The sequence below is a fragment of the Vulpes vulpes genome, chromosome 3, assembly GCF_048418805.1.
Source record: "Vulpes vulpes isolate BD-2025 chromosome 3, VulVul3, whole genome shotgun sequence".
Lineage (NCBI taxonomy): Eukaryota > Metazoa > Chordata > Mammalia > Carnivora > Canidae > Vulpes > Vulpes vulpes.
This window is the reverse complement of record NC_132782.1, coordinates 39,727,386-39,748,563: the sequence shown is the minus strand read 5'-3', so window position 1 is coordinate 39,748,563 and position 21,178 is coordinate 39,727,386. Positions and strand designations below refer to the sequence as shown.

Sequence of the window (21,178 nt, the reverse complement as noted above, 5' to 3'; positions counted from 1 at the left end):
AGGGAGCCCCAGCTGCCACAGGGAGCCGGTGACAGCTGCCTGTCCCCTGCCCCGTTCCGTTGACAGGCCCAGGAAGAGGGGTGCGGGAGGGGGGTGTCTCCGTCCCTGCTGGAGCACGCGCTCAGAAGGCCTCACTGGGGGGATCCCTGGAGGGCTCAGCAGTTTGGCACCTGCCTTTGGTCCAGGGTGTGATCCTGGAGACCCGGGATTGAGTCCTGCATGGGGCTCCCTGCATGGAGCCTGCTTCTCCCTCTGCCTGGGTCTCTGCCTCTCTGTCTCTGTCTCTCTCTCTCTCTCTATGTCTATCATGACTAAATAAATAAGTAGATCTTTAAAAAAAGAAAAAAGAAAGCCTCGTTGGGCCTTCCTGCTGTTGGAGACCACGTGGCGGCCCTCGCCGACCTCTGGGTGCAGCGCTCCACGGCCGGCGGCATCGGGCAGGGGAAGCCTCACTCGCGCTGAGCACCTGCTACGCGCCAGTGCGCCTCCTACTCCACCAGCCGGCACGTAAGACACATGTAAGACACATCACAGTTTTGTAAGGAAAGATGAACCTGCAGGTACTGACAGTAACTTCAAGGAGGTTTTGAAGATGAAAATGTACAATTAAAACATATAAAATATATAAACTGGGGGCGCACCCGGGGGGCTCAGCAGTTAAGGGTCTGCCTTTGGCTCAGGTCATGACCCTGGGGCGCTGGGGCCCTGCTCAGCAGGGAGTTGGCTTCTCCCTCTCCCTCTGCCTCTCCCTCCCCTTGTGTCCTCTCTCTCTCTGTCTCTGTCTCTGTCTCTCTTCCTCAAATAAATAAAATATTTTAAAAAAAGAATATACTGGAATTCAACATGAAAACGTCAGCCCGAATGTGCAGTGATACTCTCCTGACCCTGACAAAGGGCAGCACCACACAGCTAAAAAAAGAAATCTACTAAGAACCACAGAAAATTAATAGGGGGATTTCAGTAGTAATCCATGTTGACTTAAATATTAGGGAGTAATAAAAACTCTACCTCTCCTCCCAGGGTGTCCTGGTGGCTGGCTATTTTTCAGGAAACACCTTCAGGGTGCACATCTTTGCAGGGGTGGCTGGTGTTGCCACAGTCTGCCAGTAAGAGGCAGCACCACCCACCGTTTTACCTCTTCCCTCGGGCCTTCCATCTGTATCGTGCACTGGACACAACAGACGTAATTTTGTGTTGGGGAGGGTTGCCAGATGTAGGAAAAACAAAAACAGCCTGTCCAATTAAATTTCAACTTCAAGTAAACAAGGAATCATTGCTTAGTAAAAGTCTGTTCCAAATACTGCATGTGTTCTATCTGGCAACTCTAATTTTGGGTAGAGCCCAAGAGGGTGGTGGTTTTGGGGGTGAAGGGTGGGTAACATACTCTTACACGGCCAGTGAGAACAGGGCATTTTCTGTGAACTTAATGCAAGCAGTCACAATCACACTATTTCATAGATTTGGAACCTGAGACAGAACGACTGTTAATTAGGAAGTAGCAGAGTCAGAATTTGAACCCAGGACAGTCTGCTCCAAAGCCCATTATATGGATGGGTGTATGTTTAAATATTTGTGTTAAAAAAAAAAATCTCTCCACATGGTACTGGATGGTTTCTGTCTTCTGTTTTCCAGCTTTTTATCTCCATAGGCTCAACCTACAATCAAGCTCAAGTTCCAGCCTCACTAAAGCGTCTTTGTTTTCTCCTCAAGCTACTGTTTTGTCTGTCATTAGGAAATGATTACTGTCAGATGTTTGGAAACAGTGGTTTGTACTTGCTGGGCCCCCTTCACCACATTCACCAATTAACCCTCTATGTTCTGGTGACCGCATTCACCGGTCCAAACAAATAATTTCTCAGAGGTCACCAGCAGTGACCTACCAATTGACAGATTCAGGGATCTCCTCAGACCACATCCGACTTGGGTGCTCTGTAACGTTTGCCATGATTGGCAAATCTCAGTGCACATGGAAGATCTGGCTCAAATCATGGGTCCCTCGGGTGAGCAAGTCACTTAACTTCTCTGAGCCTTGGTTTACTCGTCTATAAAAGAGACTATATAATTCCCGCCTGGTTCATTTCTCATTTACTGGGGCCTCCCAGGGAGATGGGTCTCTGCAGTGCCTTTTATATGAGAGGTATTTTGTAAATATTTACTGAATGCACAAATACTTGAATGAATGATTATTACCTTTAAAGCTCCTTAATCACCAAAATCAACATGATAAACCTTTATCAGATGCCTGAGTATAAATATGAGCGCCAACTTATGAGATCCCTGGACACATCCTTATAGACCATATATTTCTCTTTTCTTTTCTTTTCTTTTTTTTTTATACATAAAACCCTTTCTTCAAAGGATAGCTTATGTCACAGCTCAAGATATAAAACAATTGAGACAGAGTTGCTACCAGTTGGCTGAGGTAGGATGACTGGCACTCCATGGAGAGCTCAAAGTTTTCACACGTGAGCAGTTTGGATGAGTGATTCAGGGCCTTTTCCTGGCTGCTGTCCTGCTGAGCCAAGCCTTTGCCTTCTCCATGCAATTCTGTGAGCTAAGCAGTATCCTCACATTAAGTTCTTTTCCAACTCAAATCTATAAGGGCGGGTATCTGGGTTATAAACGACCAAGAATCCCAGTGGTTCCATAAAACATTATTACATGTTTGTAACTGGGTGGTGCTGTACAAGGAACCAAGATAACAAGATCCTGTTTTCAAGGAGCTACCTATCTAATGGAAGAGACAGACAAGGAAGCCATACTCACAAGACAGAGGGGACGTGCAGTGGTGGAAGTGTGCAGAGGGTGTGCATGGTGACACACGGTAGTAACAGTAAGTACCTCAGGCCCCATGGGCAGGTCTTGGCAAGCTTGTAAGAGAAAGGGGTACATGAAGCGTACCCTAAGGGTGAGCAAGAGTCAGCCAGGTGGGGTGGACATGAAGGAGGGAGAAGTGGGGGAGGGATGCGAGAGGAGGATGGTGACATGAGGGAAGGTCTTTGTAGGCACAGGAAACCCCTTAGGAAGAATAAGGCCAGTTCAGGAAACTGCAGGTATATCTGAAGTCAGGAGTAGAGGGTGAACATGAGGTTAGGGGGAGGCAGAGGTCATGAAGAGAGATCCACCTGATCGCAAACACCTTGAAGACCACACTTGGGAGTGGAGACTTTCTCGTCAAGGCAAGAAAGACTTCAGGGAAAGATTTTAAGCGGGTGAAAAACATCCTGTCTGTGACTTAGAAAGAGAACCCCGTGGCGCTGTGGAGAACAAGTTGGCCAGAGGGCAAGGGGGGAAGTGGAGAAACCAGTCAGGAGGCTGTCCCAGTGGTCCAGGCAAAAAAACAATGAAGTCCAGAAGAGCAACGAAGAGGAAGACCCAGCTCCAAGAACCATTTGGGGGCAAAATTAACATGACTCCAGGAGCCACTGAATTTTGGGAAAAATGGAAATGGAGAAGCCATAAACATGGTTGAGTGGGATGTTGCCCAGCCGGGATAACCAGTGCCTGGTCTTGCACTGCTAATTTAATCATGATTGTGGGTATTCACGAACCATGTTCCGGAAGGTTCAATTCTTACTTTAGAACAAATATCAACAATTTTCTGATAGAGGTTGTCCTTTTCTTTTTTTAAAGTAGACCTTAACTTCCTATTTCCAAAATATATTTAAAATATACTCAATCTACTTTCATGTAAAACGATATTATTTTTGGTATTTGATACAAATAATTTGACAGAAATGAGAGCAGGTATAAATGAAACAAGATTGACCATGGGGGGCAGCCCGGGTGGCTCAGCAGTTTAGTGCTGCCTTCAGCCCAGGGCGTGATCCTGGAGACCCGGGATCGAGTCCCACATGAGGCTCCCTGCATGGAGCCTGCTTCTCCCGCTGCCTGTGTCTCTGCGTCTCTCTCTCTCTCTCTCTCTTTCTCTCTGTGTGTCTTTCATGAATGGATGAATAAAATCTTAAAAAAAAAAAAAAAAGATTGACCATGGGTTGGTAATTGTTAGAGGGAGGTGATCATGGGGAGTCCTTCTACTATTCTCTCTATTTCTCTGTATGTTTGCATAAAAAGTTTAACATGTTTAAAAAATACATTTAATCTCACAGATAATATAGTAATGACGCTGTATATGACACATAGCTTTGGCAACATTGATTTTTCCTAACCCTTGAATTTGTCATCTCTGTTCTAAAAATTTATACTAAAAAAAGGGGGGGGGCTGAAATACAGTGAAGCAGGGAAAAAGCAGGAGGGGAAGACAAAAATATTCACTGAAGGACCAAAAAGAAACCTAAGTAATTATGGCAAATGCATGGGATGGAGTATTATGCAGCTGTCACAATTGGGCACATGAATGTCATTCTCTGTATACCTGCCAGGTGGGGATGCAGCAGTATAATAATATGTTCTAGAAGTGGGATCAGAGTTCCACGTAAGCTCAAGAGGGATTTGTAAGCTATTATAATTGCAAAAAATGTCCACTTTGGCCCCGACAAACCTCTGTGACTTGTCCTACTACTCTTGGCCTTCATCCTTTCTCATCTTACTTCAACACCCTTGACCATGGAAGGGCTCACTCCCAAGCACGCCAGGCCCAGTCCCACCTTGGACCTTGGCATTTACAGTTCCCTCTGCCTGGGAAGCTATTGCCCCCGACATCTATGTGACTGGCTTTATTCATTCATTCTACTCAGCTTACTTTATTCGGATTTCTGCTCAAATGCCACCAAATCAGAGACTCCTTCCCCGTACTCTCCATCTGGAGTATAGCCCATCCATCATTCTCTGTCTCCTTAGCCTGCTTTATTTTTCTTCATATCACTTATCACACTGAAATTATGTTTGTGTTCGGTTCCTCGTATACATGAGGCCCCGTTTTTCGTGGCTGCATTTCTAATACAACAGTGGCTGGCATACAGTAGGTGCTCAATGTTTGTTGATTGGCTGATGGACCACAAATGCGTGCGTATGAACAAAAGACTGAAAAGAATCTTGAAGAAGTGATCATTTGTGTTAGAATGAAAGGAAACAAGGTATTTTCTCTAACTTTCCTGTAGTGTTACATTATTTTTGATAATTTAAAAAGAAAATTAGCAAAGTATTTAAAGTGATTAGAATGCTTAAAATAGAGAGTCCTATTAGGTTTGGCTTCTCCCAGATGGTCTTTTCTAGGGGAAAAGATTGTTCTAAAAAAAATAAAAATAAAAATAAATAAATAAATAAATAAAGTCAGAAGTTTACCAGTATCTAAGGTGGTCGTTTCCTTTGCATCGTTGCTGGGTTGGAAATTGGTAGTTTCAAGGTCATTGGTTTCTTTTCTGCTCCCAGCTTTGGAGTTCGTGAGTTTTGAGCCCCTGAAGAATTTGTTGACAAATGAAGTCCGGGGTTTAGTTTCTCCATTTGAGGAATTTTGCTTCCTTGTTTGACTCATGGTCAAATTGAAGGGGTCTTTCTCAGTAAGACATCTTCCTGTTGTCGTCTGTGTCTAGGATCACTGAGAAGAAAGAGACGCTGTCAAGCCTGTGTGAAATCAGAATTTCCCTACATGAGTTTTTATCTTCCCCTTTCCTTTCCTTTTTTTTTTTTTCTGGTAATGTTTAATGTAAAAATAAGAATGACATAACCTAGGATCCGGGAACCAACAGATGGTGGCAGATACAAATCTAAAGCAAACTCGGTTTTTAACTTTGCCCTATTTTATTGTGTGAGATACAGGTCCTTAAAAACCACTTTGGCAAATGCATCAAATGTGTCAATACATTTGAAATTTCAGCAGCCAATTACAGTTACCTTCAAGGGATGGTAGTTAAAGAGGATTCAGCAGGCCTCTCAACTGTTTGGCCCTTGGCAGAACTATCACCCGGGGGAGTCTGCCTCCAGGGAGCCCAGCCTCCTCTCTTCACTGACTGCTCCTGGCATCTGCCCTGTTTCCACTCTGGCCCTCACCACCACCACCCCATGAAAAAAAACACATTGGCAGTAAAACATTCACTCACTCCATAACCAGAACCTGCTCCGGGTCAGATACTGTGCTAGATGGGAGATTCGATGTTGAACAAGACACAGCTCCTGTCATTTGTTTTGTTTTGTTTTTTATGTTTTAATATTTTTACATTTTTTACCATTTAAATTTGATTTCCCAACATGGAGTATAACACCCAGTGCTCATCTCAAGTGCCTTCCTCAAGCCCGTCACCCAGTCATCCCAACCCCCCACCCGCCTCCCCTTCCACAACCCTTTGTTTCCCAGAGTTAGGAGTCTCTCATGGTCTGTCTCCCTCTCTCATTTTTCCCACTCAGTTCCCCTCCTTTCCCTTATAACCCTTTCACTATTTCTTATATTCCACATGAGTGAAACCATATGATGATTGTCCTTCTCCGATGACTTATTTCACTCAGCATCATACCCTCCAGTTCCATCCACGTTGAAGCAAATGGTGGGTATTCATCCTCTCTGATGGCTGAGCAATGTTCCACTGTATATGTAGACCACAGCTTCCTTTTCCATTCATCTGTCTAAGGACATCGTGGCTCCTTCCACACAGCTCCTGTCTTTGATGGAAATTTAACCTGGTGGGCAGCTGGGCGTGTAAGCCAGAGAGCACACAAGGGCCACCAGGGAGGAGAGAGCCAAGTAGTCAGGGAGGGCTCGGTTGGACTCTGCTTGCCTTGGAGAACAGACTTTGAACCTGGGTTTTGAAGAAGGGGGAGCTAGTTAAAAGAGAGAAGAGAGGGAAGAGTGTCCCAGCAAGAAAAAAAAACAAACTCAAAAGTCTGCAGGGGTGAAGGCTGGAGAAAGCCAAGGGTTGGCTCCAGCAGGGAATTCTGGTTTATTTAGAGCAAAAGACATAGGGGACGGGTGAGGAATAGGTCTGGTGTGATTTGAGGCTAAAGATTCTTAAGGGTCAATCTCTTGTCCCTCCTGGGATTTGCTTACATTTTAAGGGAAGGTTGAATACTTAACCTGGGGATAAACTGTCAATGGAATTTTAGATTTTGTTAATAAAATTTAGATGCTGTCTTTGGGCCAGGGCCTAATAGATATCCTTGAAATTACAATGTTCTTGGCTTCTTCCCTATAAAATAGGTCTTCCTGTAATACTATGTCCTAGAATGACTCAAGAATGTTTTGTACAGGGGCTCCTATACATGACCTTGGAGAGCCCACCTCCATGCCAGGGAGATGGAATATTCTATACACCTTGAGTACGACTTTAGAAGTCACTATCTGGCATCTTTTTCTTTTTACATTATCTTTTCCTTTTTTTTTTTTTTTAAAGATTTTATTTATTTATTCATGAGAGACAGAGACATAGGCAGAGGGAGAAGGAGGCTCCCTGCAGGGGAGCCCGATGTGGGACTCGATCCCAGGACCCCAGAATCATGACCTGAGCCAAAGGCAGATGCTCAACCATTGGGCCACCCAGGTGTCCCTATGTTTTCTTTCCAAATTAGAGCAGGGTGCAGGCCAGGTTCACCCAGGAACAGACAACAATGGAACTAGACAGTTGCCCCCCACTGCAGCCCCACAGCTGACCAAGGCTCAGTGGGTTAGGTGGCAAAGAAGAAAAGACCACTGCCCAGTGAACCCAGCCACAACCAGCAGACCTCGGCTGCCCCATCCTGATTCCACCATCACCTCATGGGTTCTTGTCCTTTTGCAGGTCCTCGGCCCCCACCCAACATTTACCTCCGTGGTCATTTTTGTACAATTGTACCTTTTGGAGATTGACACAGAGCCATTCTCTGGAGTGCCATCCCACTAAGTGGTTTCACTTTCCCCCCACTAAAGGCTCTGACATCAGTTCCCAGGTCTTAAGCAAACACTGCTGGATGGGGCTCCAGGATGTGGTGATTGACCCAAGTGGAACTCCAGTCAGCTCATGAGGCCCCTCCAGGTCCTCTGTTGGGGTGGGGTGGGGTGGGGAGACACAACCTAGGACGCAGGACTCAGGACTCGAGGGGACAGAAGAGGAAACAGAAGTTCACCCGAAGGCAGGCAGAAAGACAAGAAAGGCAAGGGTAAGGAACAACAGGGAGGAAGCCAGGGAGGTAAAAAGGAGCAAGCAGACGTGTGAGTGCCAAGCAGAAAGCATTTGTGTCTTAACATACAGTGGCTAAGCAGTAGGTGACCACGCTCACTCTGAAAACATCCTTTTTTTTTTTTTTTCCCCCTAATATGTGTCCAGGAAACTCCTCTCTCTATACAACTCCAACAAGTACTGCAGCTTCCCTTACCAATTCAGGCTTACACAAGCAACCACTTTCCCCTCGTCCCTGTGCTGGGTTTTATGGTGTGAAGGCAAAGCCTAGAAACGGAACTGGGAAATTTGCAGATCACAACATAACAACCAGACTCAGGCAGCTAAAAACTGGGCTCCTAGCTTCAGACACATTCACTTAAGAGCCCTTTGGGAAAACTAAGGGCTGGCACTTCAACTTAACAACGTTGACCGAGCAGTTATTTTTTGATATTTGCTATATTGCCAGTAAGTTTACTTGCCATGAAACCCCAAGGATAATACACATTTGGCATGTTATTTCTCTTGCATCTAAGCTGGTTTTATTTATTGAATTTTTGCCAAAGTGAGAGATGACTTTTCTGTCTTTTCTGACCTCAGGTTTGGGTTTAACACTTATTTAACATTTTGATCCAGTGTTTCAGAGTGAATCGTGTTTTCCCTGTTGCTTGTTACAGAGGATGTGTTTTTATTTCTCCACAAAATTTATTTCATTAAGCAGGAAGTCCTGACACATGGTACAACACGAATGAACCTCGAAGACACTATGCCAAGTGAAAGAAGCCAGTCGCAAAGAGACAAATGCAGCACGATTCCACTTATGTGAGGTATCTGAAGTAGTCAAACTCATAGAAGCAGAAAATAGAATAGTGGTTACCAGGGGCAGAGAGAGGGGGCATAATGGGGAGTTGTTCAATGGGTACAGAGTTTCAGTTTTACTAAAGAAAAAGGTTCTGGAGATCAGTTGCACAACAATGTGAACATATATTTAAACTACTGAACTGTCTCCTTAAAAATGGTTAATATGGGGGGCACCTGGCTGACCCAGTTGCAAGGGCATGCAGCTCTTGATCTTGGGGTTGTGGGTTCAAGCCCCAAGTTGGGTGTAGAGATTGCTTAAAAATTAAACCTTTTTAAAAAGTGGTTAAGATGGTAATTTTTATGTTATGTTGTTTTTTACAATTAAAATTTATTATGTATGATTCAGAGCATTCAGAACACTAAATGACAGGAAGTTTTAGAAATACTTTAATTTCTGTTTTTTTCCTTATGTATGTACAAGTGTGATACGATTTTTAAAAATTTTTAAATTTGTGATTTTTTTTTTTTAGTGAACCCAGGCAATTTTATCACTACATTCCTGAACCTCAGTTTCCTCATCAGTAAGATGGGGATAATAGCACCTATTTCATAATTACTAACTACATTAATGCAAAGGAAACACAGTAGTACGTACCTGGCACATACTAAGCACTCAGCAAATTCAGCTATTATTTATACATGCTGTCTTCAAACAGGGATGGAATCTTAATACAGAAAATAGGAGGTGTCGGCCACTCATATGTTCTCTTGGCTTCTGAAACATGAGCTCCCTGACCCCAGTTCATCTAAGCACATGAACATAGTTTTCCTTAATCTCTGCAGAGGTGTGATTTGAGACAGTTGTCAGATGGCTTCCAACTGCATAACTGAATAATAAAAGCAATTTTGGCTGTTTTGAAGGACTAGACAGTAGACTTTAATCTTCAAACTTGATGGACTTGGAAGCATTCCTGTCAATACAAAGATTTTGTCTGGAGTGGAGGAGAAGCCGAGGCCAGCACCACGCCTGTACTTCCAACTCATGGCCCGGTCATAGTCCTGCTGCAGGTTCTGCTGCAGGGCATCGGCTGCCTTCTTGTTGAGACCCACGTTGGGCCTTCCAGTTGTGTTAGGGGGGCGGCTGAGTGAAGGGGACACGTTTTTAAAGCCACCCATAAGTTTGAGAAATTTCAGTTTCTGTTTCTCATTTTCAAAACCAGCAGTATCCCACTGGCCAAACTGAGTTCCTGTCCACTTCCTTGGTTCAGAAACTTCTGGTTTTGCCTGACTCACAATAGATCTCTTCTTGCAAGGCCTTTCGCCTCACCTGGTCTATGTGTGCCTCATCCATGTTGCCTTTCTTTTCCAACACCGCCTCTAAGTAAGTCTGTGTCAGGCTCTTCTTCCCAAGATTCTCCTGCTACTCTTCTCTCCCCTTGTTTTTATTCCTCTTCAGAGCTGGTTCCTCAGTCCCTGGCTGCTCTTTTTCTTGGACTTCATTTTCTTCTTTGCAGGGGGTTTGGGGTTATGTCCTATTGGGATATATTCTGGAGGCTCAGTTTTGACTGGTTTCTTACTTCCTTTCCTAGGGCTTCTCCCTATGGACTTGGAGCACTCAAGGTGCCCCAGAGCAGTATCTCCCTTCTGGTGGATTTTCTATTTCTTTTTCATCTTCACATTGCATTCTCTGGGGCTCCCCTGCTTTTGTTTCTGCCCTGAGGTTGCCTGCTCCTCGCCATCCTTCCCCACTGAACAAGTGTATAGAGCATCCCCAGACTCACAGAACCAAGGGTCTTTGGCTGAGGAGGCTGTAGCCTCCTGGGTCTTTTTCTCCTTCTTGTGTTTTTTGGGTTTCTTGCCAACTCTGGTCACCTCCTCATCCTCTCTGGGGTCTGGGGGGGGTTCTTCATTCTTGAGGCAGGGGCATGGCCAGAGGCCATAAGGACTTTCTCTTCTTTTTCTTCTCCCCACCTTGGAGCTCAGATGAACCAAGAGCCTGCTTCCTGGCGCTGGACAACTTCCAGCACATAACACAGTCTCAGGTTCTAGGCACTCCTCACAGAGGGTGCCGTGGCCCTTCTTTTTCTTCTTTTTCTTCTTTTTCTTCTTTTTCTTCACTAATAGCATCTCAGATGCCTGCTCTAGGACCACACTCTTCGAGGGGGATGTGGCTCTTGTGGAATAGATCTCACTGAAATAAGAATCACTGTTTAAAACTGAGTATTGAGTCTCTGGTTCTTTGACCACCTTTTTCTTTTCCTTCTTTTTCTCTGGGAGCCCAAGGCCCAGGTCTCCTTTGTAGGTTTTGGTGATCATTTCCATAAGCCAATCTTCCCCACCTCCGATATGATTTTTTTTTTAAAGACTTGATTATTTATCTATTAGGGACAGAGGGGGTGGGGCAGAGACACAGGCAGAGGGAGAAGCAGGCTCCATGCAGGGAGCCCGATGTGGGACTGGATTCTGGGTCTCCAGGATCACACCCTGGGCTGAAGGTGGCGCTAAACCGCTGAGCCACCCAGGCTGCCTTTTTTTTTCATAGGATTTTTTTAAACCCATGTCTGAATATATTTTAATGAGTATAGAGTAAAAATCCTAGGTAATTGTTAAAAATATTATGGTGGCATGCGGTGTCTTACGTTCTATATCCAATGGGCTTAGTTCAGCCCTATTCAGAACTCTTGTCTAGAAAACACATTATTGTAGATCTATTTCTAGCATTATTGTTAATACTACTATTTTCAGTACAGGCAGAAAATGAATTTATTGAAAGGATAACAAAAGTTCTTTTAGAAGGATGGCAGATAAACCTGTACTTGCCGGCCCTCCTTTGAACCCCATTTAAATAACAATTAGAGGATTTAAAAAAACCCACTTCATAAATCTCTAAGGATAAAGAGAACTGGATAAATGCCAACAAAATTTTGGAATCTAGAGAGCATAAGGAAGAATTTAGCTGACTTTATAAGTAAGTGCCTACAAGAGTTGGGGAACAAATTTTTAAAATTTCAGTATCCCAAAAGACTCAGTAAATGAACCAATAATTGTACCAGGCAACTCTGAAGGAAGAGGTGAGTAGCGCTGGGACTGAAAACAGTGATCAGTTAAAAATTTGTAAGAAGTTTTTTGGAGTTTTTTTGGAAGATTTTATTTTTAAGTAACCTCTACACCCAACATGGGGCTTGAAACCACAACCCTGAGATCAAGAGTCACATGCTCTGCCAACAGAGCAGCCAGGTGCCCCAACTTGTAAGAGATTAAACAACTAAATTTTATTTCTCACCCCAGGGCAGACAAGAGATGGCCTCTCCCCCACCATGGTAAAAGATAGTTTATTTCCAGGATAGGATGAAACATAGAGGATCTGGACTCAGACACTGGTCACGCTATGAGTATCTTATTGGATAGGGAAGTTAAGTAAAGTCTGTATATTGAGCCCAGAGACCCCTCCCTATTCCCCCTTCAGTTCTTCTAAGAACACACTGGCAACCAAGCTGGCCCCTCCCTTCCCTCACCCCATAGCAGCACATAGGAGGACACCAATCTGGGAGAAACCAATACTGACAGTGCAGGATCTTTCAACTATATGGCAGGATCTGTCTCTGCCAGGCAATTACAGAGATGCTCACTGATTGAGAAGTCCTACAGATATACACAGAGCTCCTGAAAAATTGCCTAACTCTATATATGCTTTGAAGGCCACAGATCTCAAGATAGTGGAGGTAAGACTGACGTGAAAATGAGATGCAGAAATAATAAGAAAAAGGTAACTTAGAGAAAATAAGCACCATGTAGGGAGAATAAAAGATTTTTTAAAAATCACTATTATACTTAGTTAAGAGTTGATGGAGAGTTCATAAACCAAGAACCAGAATGTGTTAAGAAAGGGAAAATCCAGAGAACAGAAGAACTTCTAGAAATGAAAAATGTGATACTTTCTGTGCGAGAGTAAAGTGGGTATCATTTTGAATCTACCTTATCCTCCAACGAGAGCCACCACCACCAAAAATGCACAATGGTGACCTGCTATAAAAGTAATAAGGTATCTTGTGAATTCTTAAGAACAAGGAGAGGGCTAACTAACTGGCAGCAACAAGACCCACATAAGATCACCAAGTGGCAGGAGACAGTAGAAAGCAGGCAGAGAAAGGATCTTCTGGTGGCACTGAGCACCAGGAAACTCATAATCAAACTTCTAAAGGTACTTAACCCCAAATCCAAATGTCCCCACTTAGTGTAGAATGCTAACTGAGCTCTTGAGATGCCTGGGTGGCTCAGTGGTTGAGTGTCTGCCTTTGGCTCAGATTATGATCCTGGGGTCCTGGGATCAAGTCCCACATCAGGCTCCTTGTTGGGAGCCTGCTTCTCCCTCTGCCTATGTCTCTGCCTCTCTCTGTGTGTCTCTCATGAGTAAATAAATAAAAAGAAGGAAGGAAGGAAAGAAAGAAAGAAAGAAAGAAAGAAAGAAAGAAAGAAAGAAAGAAAGAAAAAAAGAAAGCAAGCCGAAAAAGCTAACTAAGCTCTTTTGGGAGCAATGGGAAAGGAGTTGGAAAGGTGATCCTGAGGGTGAAGGCAAAGGAAAAGTTAGATTGTATGGGACAGTCTAGACCCTATTAAGACTCAGCACTAACCAATGGAATCTCTTTTGCAGGACAAAGTCCCTCTCAGAGGAGAGGCTGCTAGGGTGGAATCTACATGGAGCAGCACAAAGAAACCATGGGAAAAGGCAAGAGAAACTCCAGGTACAGTAGGGGAGGAGGCAGAAAAGGTATTTTCAGAAAGCATAAGGCAATATTGTTTAACTCTTTATAATAATAGAAAAGCCATTCAGCTAGGGGAGCAGTCCTGGCCCACTTTCCTCTCTTAAGGTACACCATGCGGGCCTCTTCATAGGGCTGCTTGATGTGTCCTCACAAAATGGCAGCCAGCTTGCCAGAACACATGGGTCATGAGTGAGAGCAAGTGGAAAGCTGTGAGGCCTGTGGTGATCTAGTCATGCACCATCCATTCCATCATATTCTATTCATAGAAGTAAGTCACTGAGTCCAGCCCTCACACAAGATAAGGGAAATTAGGTTCTACCTCTTGAAGGAAGGAGTATAAAAGAATTTGCAGATATTTAAAAGTGACCTATATTTCAAAAAAAAAATAAGAAAGAAAGTGAGAGATGTAAATAGATGATATGCAAAGACAAAGCAACATCTGTATAAGGGGATTCCGTGAAGAAGAAACCCAAAACAAATACTAAAGCCTTTAACTCGTGAAACTATTTCTGAACTAAAACTTAAACTGGCATATTTAAATGGCATAGAGCATACCTAGGACAATCTACCAGGAATGGATAACACCAAGACATAATAGAGTAAGACAAAGGAGCTTTAAAAAGAAATAAAAGGCAAAAAGTCCACGCCATTTGTAAGGGAAAGTAATAAGACTGTCAGCAGACTTTTCAACAATAGTTTGCTATTTTTTCCCAGATACTAGGGTACATATTTAAAATACACAAGGAAGAAAATAAGCCAAGGGTTCTATAATTAGTCAAGCTGACCTCTGCAGGAAACTGCTATGAACATTTAAGAATAAGGGAATACTGTTGCCATGAACTCTTCCTGGGGATCTTCATCTAAAGAATAATCTTTAGACAACAAAAGTAATGGAAGTGACATCAGCATAAGGACAAACTGATGTGAATCACTGAATATATTTACCTGTGGTTCTAAGAATAATTGATATATTTAAGGGAGACCAAGTATTTAATGGTTGTGTGCTCTAACATCATGAATAATCAATTATGAAACCTCTGAAAAAGAAATGGCAACTATAGTATAACCGAGTGTGGTTTCTGTATTATAGGAAAAAACTAAAAAGAAATAGCTGCAGGTAAAACTATCAATAACAGTCCCTTCTCTCCAGAAAGACAGAAAAATAAAAAGCAAATAAATAAAATTTTCCAGTATGAGTTTCTACATTGAAATAGCCTCCCAAGTAGTCCTCAAAAAAATGAAGAAAACACCTGTATCAAAGTACTTGTTCCCAAAATTTCTAAACAATGACTAATAAAAGATCCTAAAAGCTACTATTGAGGAAAAGCAGGTCCATAAAGAAGATCAGGACTCAAACCGGCATTGGATTTTTCCCATTAACCTTAAAAGCTATAAGACTATAGAATAGTGTCTCCAAAACTCTATGGGAAGTAATTTCCAATGTAGATTTCTATATTCCCAAGTAACCCGTCTTGTGGAAGGTAAGAGATAGAGCTCTTAGAACAAATTAAGTCTCAAAAAAGTTTCCCTTCATGTACATTTTCTCAGGAAGCCAATGGATTAGCAGCTCCACAAAAATGAGGCAATTAGCCAAGATAAAGAAAAACATGGGATCTAGAAAGGAAAAAGTCCCAAGATATTTTCAAAGGGAAATCCCAGAATGACAGGCACTAGGTTTAGGGTCAACCAGTCCATTAGTGGTCAAAAACAGAGGATTTAAAGAGGGATATTTCAGTTAATAAAACAACAACAACACAATTGGGGCAGGAATGATTTCTGATTTATCTGACCCTACTGGAGGGAGTTTTGAAGCTCTACCAGAATCTGTGCATGAATTAGTAATAAGTACAACAGAAGGTAAATTTTAAACTGCAGCAATTGTTAACTATAGAGAACAAACCGAGGGTTGCTGGAGAGGATGTCAAGGGGGATGGGTTAAATGGGTGATGGGGATTAAGGAGGGCACTTGTGACGATGAGCACTGGGTGTTATGTGATGAATCACAAAATTCCACTCCTGAAATTAATATTACACTATATGTTAACTAATAGAATTTAAATAAAAACTTGAAACATTAAAAAAATAAATTACAGCAATAATTAGAAACTGTTAGAAGTATGAAACAAGTTTGTCAAAGCCGTGGGATCAATATACAAAAATCAACTGAATTTCTGTTCAATGAACAATCCAAAAATGAAAATTAAGACAACTCCATTTATAATAGTATCAAAAGAATAAGATACTTGGGAATAAATTTAGCAAAAGAAACGTAAAACCTATACTCTGAAAATTATAAAACGTTGTTGAAAAAATTAAAGAACATTTAAATAAGTGGAAAGATGTTCTGTTTCCAAGGATTAGAAGACCTAATATTTTAGGATGATAATATTCCCCAAACTGACCTACAGATTCAATGTAATCACCCTCAGAATCCCAGCTTGCTTCTTTGTAGAAATTAATAAGCTGATCCTAAAATTCGTATGGAAACTCAAAGGACCCAAAATAGCCAAAACACTCTTGAAAAAGAACAAAGTTGGAGGACCCTTGCTTCCCCTTTTCAAAAATTACTACAAAGTAACAATATCAAGCTAGTGTGGTACTGGCATAAGAATAGACACATAGATGAATGGAATAGAATTGAGAGTCCAGAAATAAACCCACTTATTTATGGTCAATTAATTTTCAACAAGGTGCTGAGAATATTCAATGGGAAAGAGGGGTTCTTTCAACAAATGGTGCTGGAACAACTGTATCCACATGCAGAAGACCGAGATTGGACCCTCATCTCACACCACTACAAAAATTAACTTCAATAAATCAAAGACCTAACATGTTTTGTGTGTGTGTGGTTCAGCTAGTTTATTTTTTAATTTTTTAAAATTTTTATTTAAATTCAGTCAGTTAACATATGATATATTTTAGTTTCAGAGGTAGAGTTCAGTGATTCATTAGTTGCATATAACACCCAGTCCTCATTACATCACATGCCCTCCTTCCTGCCCATCACCCAGTCACCCCATCCCCCACTCCCTCCCCTCCAGCAAGTCTCAGTTTGTTTCCTATGATTAAGAGTCTCTTATGATTTGTCTTCCTCTCTGATTTCATCTTGTTTTATTTTTCCCTCCCTTCCCCTGTGCTTCTCTGCTTTGTTTCTTAAATTCCACGTATGAGCCAAATCATATGATAATTGTCTTTCTCTGACAAATTTATTTCGCTTAGCATAATGCCCTCTAGTTCCATCCATGTCAAAGACCTCAAATGTAAGAGGTAGCGGGGGCCTGGTTCTCTCAGTTGATAGAGCTTGTGATTCTTGATCTTGGCTTTGTACGTTTGAGCCCCATGTTGGGTGTAGAGTTTACTTAAAAATAAAATCTTTATTTATATTCCCCAAATGAATGAGAACATATAATGCTTGTCCTTCTCCGATTGACTCATTTCACTCAGCATAATACCCTCCAGTTCCATCCACACTGAAGCAAATAATAGTTAAAGGGAATAGAAGGGAAGGGAGAAGAAATGGGTAGGAAATATCAGAAAGGGAGACAGAACATAAAGACTCCTACCTCTGGGAAACGAACTAGGGGTGGTGGAAGGGGAGGAGGGCGGGGGGTGGGGGTGAATGGGTGACGGGCACTGAGGGGGGCACTTGACAGGATGAGCACTGGGTGTTATTCTGTATGTTGGCAAACTGAACACCAATAAAAAATAAATTTATTATAAAAATAAAAAATAAAATAAATAAAATCTTTAAAAAAAATGTAAGAGGCAAAGCCATAAAATTCTTAAAAGGAAACATAAGAGTAAACCTTTGAGACCTTTGACTTGCCAATTCTTAGGTATGATACCCAAAACCCAAGAAGAAAAGCAACAAAGGGAAGAAGTAGATCATTTGGGCTTTATCAAAATTTAAAACTCCTGAGCCCTGAGGGACATCAGTAAGTGAAAAAACCCACAGAATGGGAGAAAATAACTGTAAATCATTTGGCTGATAAGAAACTTATATCTAGAACATATAAAAACTGTTTGAACTCAATAATAAAAAGACTAACCCAATTGGTAATTTAAAATGGGCAGATAATCTGAATATACATTTTTCCAAAGACAGATGGCCAATGAGCTCATGAAAAGACACACAACATCATTAGTCACCAGGGAAATGCAAATCCAAACTACAATGAGATACTGCTTCACATCCAGTAGAGCGGTTAGAATCAAAAAGTCAGGGGATGTGGAGAATTCAAAACCCTCATACACACTGCTGATGGGAACAGGAAATGGCACAACTGCTTTGTTTGCTTTGTTTTTTGTTTTGGGGTTTGTTTTTTTTGGGGGGGCACAATCAATCACTTTGGACAATAGTCTGACAGTTCCTCTGTGTCCAACACCAGGAAAATATTAAAAGTCACACAAAATCGCAAGCATCAACGGTCTATCTAGACATATCCTGATGATGAAATCAGCTTAAGGTAAGGAAAATGCAAAGATAGTTAGTGTAGAAACACTGCCCATTAGTCACAGCAAATAATATAGGTCCAGGAAGGTTTGAAACATCCGCCCCGCTCGGGTCCTGAAGCTAGAGGCTCCATGTGGCTTATACCAACTGCATTCCTTATGCTCCCTTGTAAACCTTCTCAAAACAGCCCAGAGCCACTGCCTTACAGAGGAACTTAATGAGACAAACAACATTTGTATGGCACGCATGTGTGTGTACTTTACACAGTGCTGAGTTCGGACAAAGCTCACCTGTGATGACCTTGTCCTCTCGCAGCATCTAACGTTCCTAACAGAAGGAACAGATAAACAGAAGGGCATATGCTTTAACGAAATGCAGAAGAAATGGAGAAATACGGTGGCTTTACTCTTGGTGGAGAAAAGACTGAAAGATAAGACGTGTAGTACCAGATGCCCCCCTTGTAGGGTTTTAGCTTCCCCGAAGCAGCCTGGAGTGACCTCTGAAAATGGTTCATTATTCACTTGACCCAGAAAACCCCACAAAATCATGCAAGTCAAGAGGTTCAAGCCTTTGTGTCGACCTTAAGAACACATGCAAAAGTGCCCAGGCCATCGAGGGCATGCATGTCCAAGAAGCCGCCAAGGATCTGAAAGAGGTCACTCTGCAGAAGCCACGTGTGCCATTCCATTGCTGCAGCGGTGGACCTGGTAGGTGTGCCCGGGCCAGACAGTGGGACTGGACACAGGCTTGGGGACTCAAAAGGAGTGCTGAATTTTTACTGTGTGTGCTTAAAAATGCAGAGAGTAATGTTGAACTTAAGGGTTTAGGTGTAGGTTCTCTCGTCATAGGGCACATCCAGGTGAGCAAAGCCCCCAAACTGCAGCATAGAATTTACAGGGCTCCTGGTTGGATTAACCCACCTAGGAGCTCTCCCTGCCACCCTGAGATGAACCTTACTAATAAAGAGCAGGTTGTTCCTAAATCAGAAGAGGAGGTCGGTCACACAGAAGACAAAGATATCCCCGAAGAAACTGGGAAACAAAAACTTATGACCCAGGAGTTAATTCTGCATGAAATAAATGCAGAGAAGTATAGGGTTTGCAAAAGCTGCAGTGAGAGCTGGAAGGCTTTCGAAAGCAGGGCTCTCGTTTAACTTCGGTTCCTCTGAGATGTGGCATCAGGAGCACCACGATTGGCACACTCAGAATCTCCCTCAACCCTCTTCCAGCAGTTTTTTCCACACTGCAGAGACTACAAACCTTTTTTTTGTTTCTTTTTTTTTAAAAGACGTATTCATTTTTGAGAGAGAGAGCACACGCACATGTGCGTGCAAGCTGGGAGAGAGAGGGAGAGAGAATTTCAAGCCAACTCCATGCTGTGTGTGAAGCCCCACTTGGGGGCTCGATCCCAGGACCCTGAGATTGGGACCTGAGCCAAAACCAAGAGGTAGACACTTAACCGACTGAGCCACCCAGACACCCTGAGGCTACAAACGTCTAAGGACTTCTCCCAGCCTCCCCTGATGCTGGGTTCTGGATGGGGTCTAGGGCCTGGCGATCCCTCGTGCTTGTGGCAGCCTTGAATCTGCAAGCGAGGTACCTGGGCAGAGGGGCAGGTCATGTGACACCCGGTTTCCTAATGCATGTGGTTTCAAGCCAGCAGCTGTCACAGCTCCATGGGCCACATCCTCATGGTGACAGGCCAGCAGCCTTCTTGGTGGGCCAGTCACATGGGGTGGCTTTAGTTTCTTCCTAGAAACACAGTGTAGAACCCGTTTCTCCATGACTCCATAAGCAGCTTAATACCTGTACCTAATGCCTTTCTACCAGTCTAGCCAGAGCTGATGCTGGTCCCTGCCCAGCCATGGGGCTGGATACCCCAGAGGGGAGGAGGTGATGGCAACCTCCGAAGCAGCAGGAGACACCCCTCGGGGAACTCAGGACAAGAGGACACGCTCAGTCTCCCAACTTGGTTCTGAGACTCCCAACAAGGAGGGACGCAGCGCCACTTCACAAGGATTACAGAGGGTGCCGCGTGATCGTGTGTTTCAAGAATACCCAGATAAATTTAGAAGAAGTTATTGAGATCTTCAACAAAGCCCATATGGCCCATCCAGTGTGTCTCACAGGCCTGATGGACCGCTCCCTCACTTTTTCTTGTCCAGCTGTGCTGGCCTTTCCTTAGTCAGATTCCCTATGCCCCTCTCTGCCTCAGACCCCCAGTCTGGAACATTCTTTAACTGATACCTCCTACTTGTTCTTAAATCAATCCTGCCATCAAAGCTCAGACCTCAGGCTGCTCATGTCATGTGCTCTCTTGACATGTTCCATCTCCCTTCGTAATGAGTCACAGCCAGAATTAAAAGACTGATTTGGGGTGGAATTGCTACCTTTTGCAAGATTGAAATCATGGCAGGTCCAGAAACTGATGCCCAATTCCATTTCACTGGCATCAAAAAATATTTCAACTCTTATACTCTCACAGGTAGAATGAATTGTGTATTGGCCACATATGGAGGCATTGCCTTGATGATTTTATACTTCAAATTAAGGTCTAAGAAAACACCAGCTATGGAAGCAACATAAATGGACTTTAACTTGGACCTCATCTGTTAAGTTCCCATGCTTGGAGAAGCTAATGTCAACTCATCATGTGATACTCAATTTGTACAATAAATTATGAACCTGGAAAAAAAAAAAAAAGACTGATTTGGGCAAGTTAAAAATAGATGTCTGCCCCGTAGACAAGAAAGTTCATGCAGGCAGAGACTTAGCCTTGTGTGCTCGCATAGTCCCAGGGTCTCACCGCGCTCTGCACGTGGCCGGTGCTCTCTAGTTTGAGTGAATGTGCTCCATCTTCCTCAATTTTGTTGCATCTCTATCTCAATACCTGCTCCCAGGTTGCTGCAGCAAGGGAAGGCAGCCTGCAGAACTGGCCACAAGTTCCTAAATGCTGCTGTCCGGGAGGGACAGGCTTCCCTTCCGTGAACATTTCCTAGGCCAAAGCACGTCACAAGGCCATCTGCATTCAAAAGGGTGACTGGGTGTTTTTCTGTATATTGGTAAATTGAACACCAATAAAAATTAATTTATAAAACAAACAAACAAAAAGGGTGATCGGGGATGGGACAACTGCAA

At 43.0% G+C, this 21,178-nt stretch overlaps 1 protein-coding gene and 2 pseudogenes across 5 annotated transcripts in view; 1 reads left to right on the top strand and 2 right to left on the bottom strand.

The window, feature by feature from the left end:
* Window positions 1–6,664, bottom strand: part of LRRC31 (leucine rich repeat containing 31) — a 29,015-nt gene extending 22,351 nt beyond the window's left edge. The window contains exons 1-2 of one of the 5 annotated variants that reach the window (XM_072752244.1): window positions 6,411–6,664; window positions 5,245–5,497 (exon numbers count right to left, since the gene is read on the bottom strand). In XM_072752244.1, the coding sequence (XP_072608345.1) occupies window positions 5,245–5,434 (190 nt within the window). In that variant the 5' untranslated portion in view covers window positions 5,435–5,497; window positions 6,411–6,664. Of the gene's footprint in view, window positions 1–5,244; window positions 5,498–5,793; window positions 5,921–6,410 lie in introns of those variants that run through there. The other 4 variants (XM_026007693.2, XM_072752242.1, XM_072752243.1 and 1 more) reach the window with 4 other exon arrangements.
* Window positions 6,665–9,650: 2,986 nt separating this feature from the next.
* On the bottom strand, window positions 9,651–11,141 carry LOC112926635 (lysine-rich nucleolar protein 1-like; annotated as a pseudogene).
* Window positions 11,142–20,423: 9,282 nt separating this feature from the next.
* Window positions 20,424–20,737, top strand: LOC112926636 (ATP synthase membrane subunit K, mitochondrial pseudogene; annotated as a pseudogene).
* Window positions 20,738–21,178: the final 441 nt, after the last annotated feature.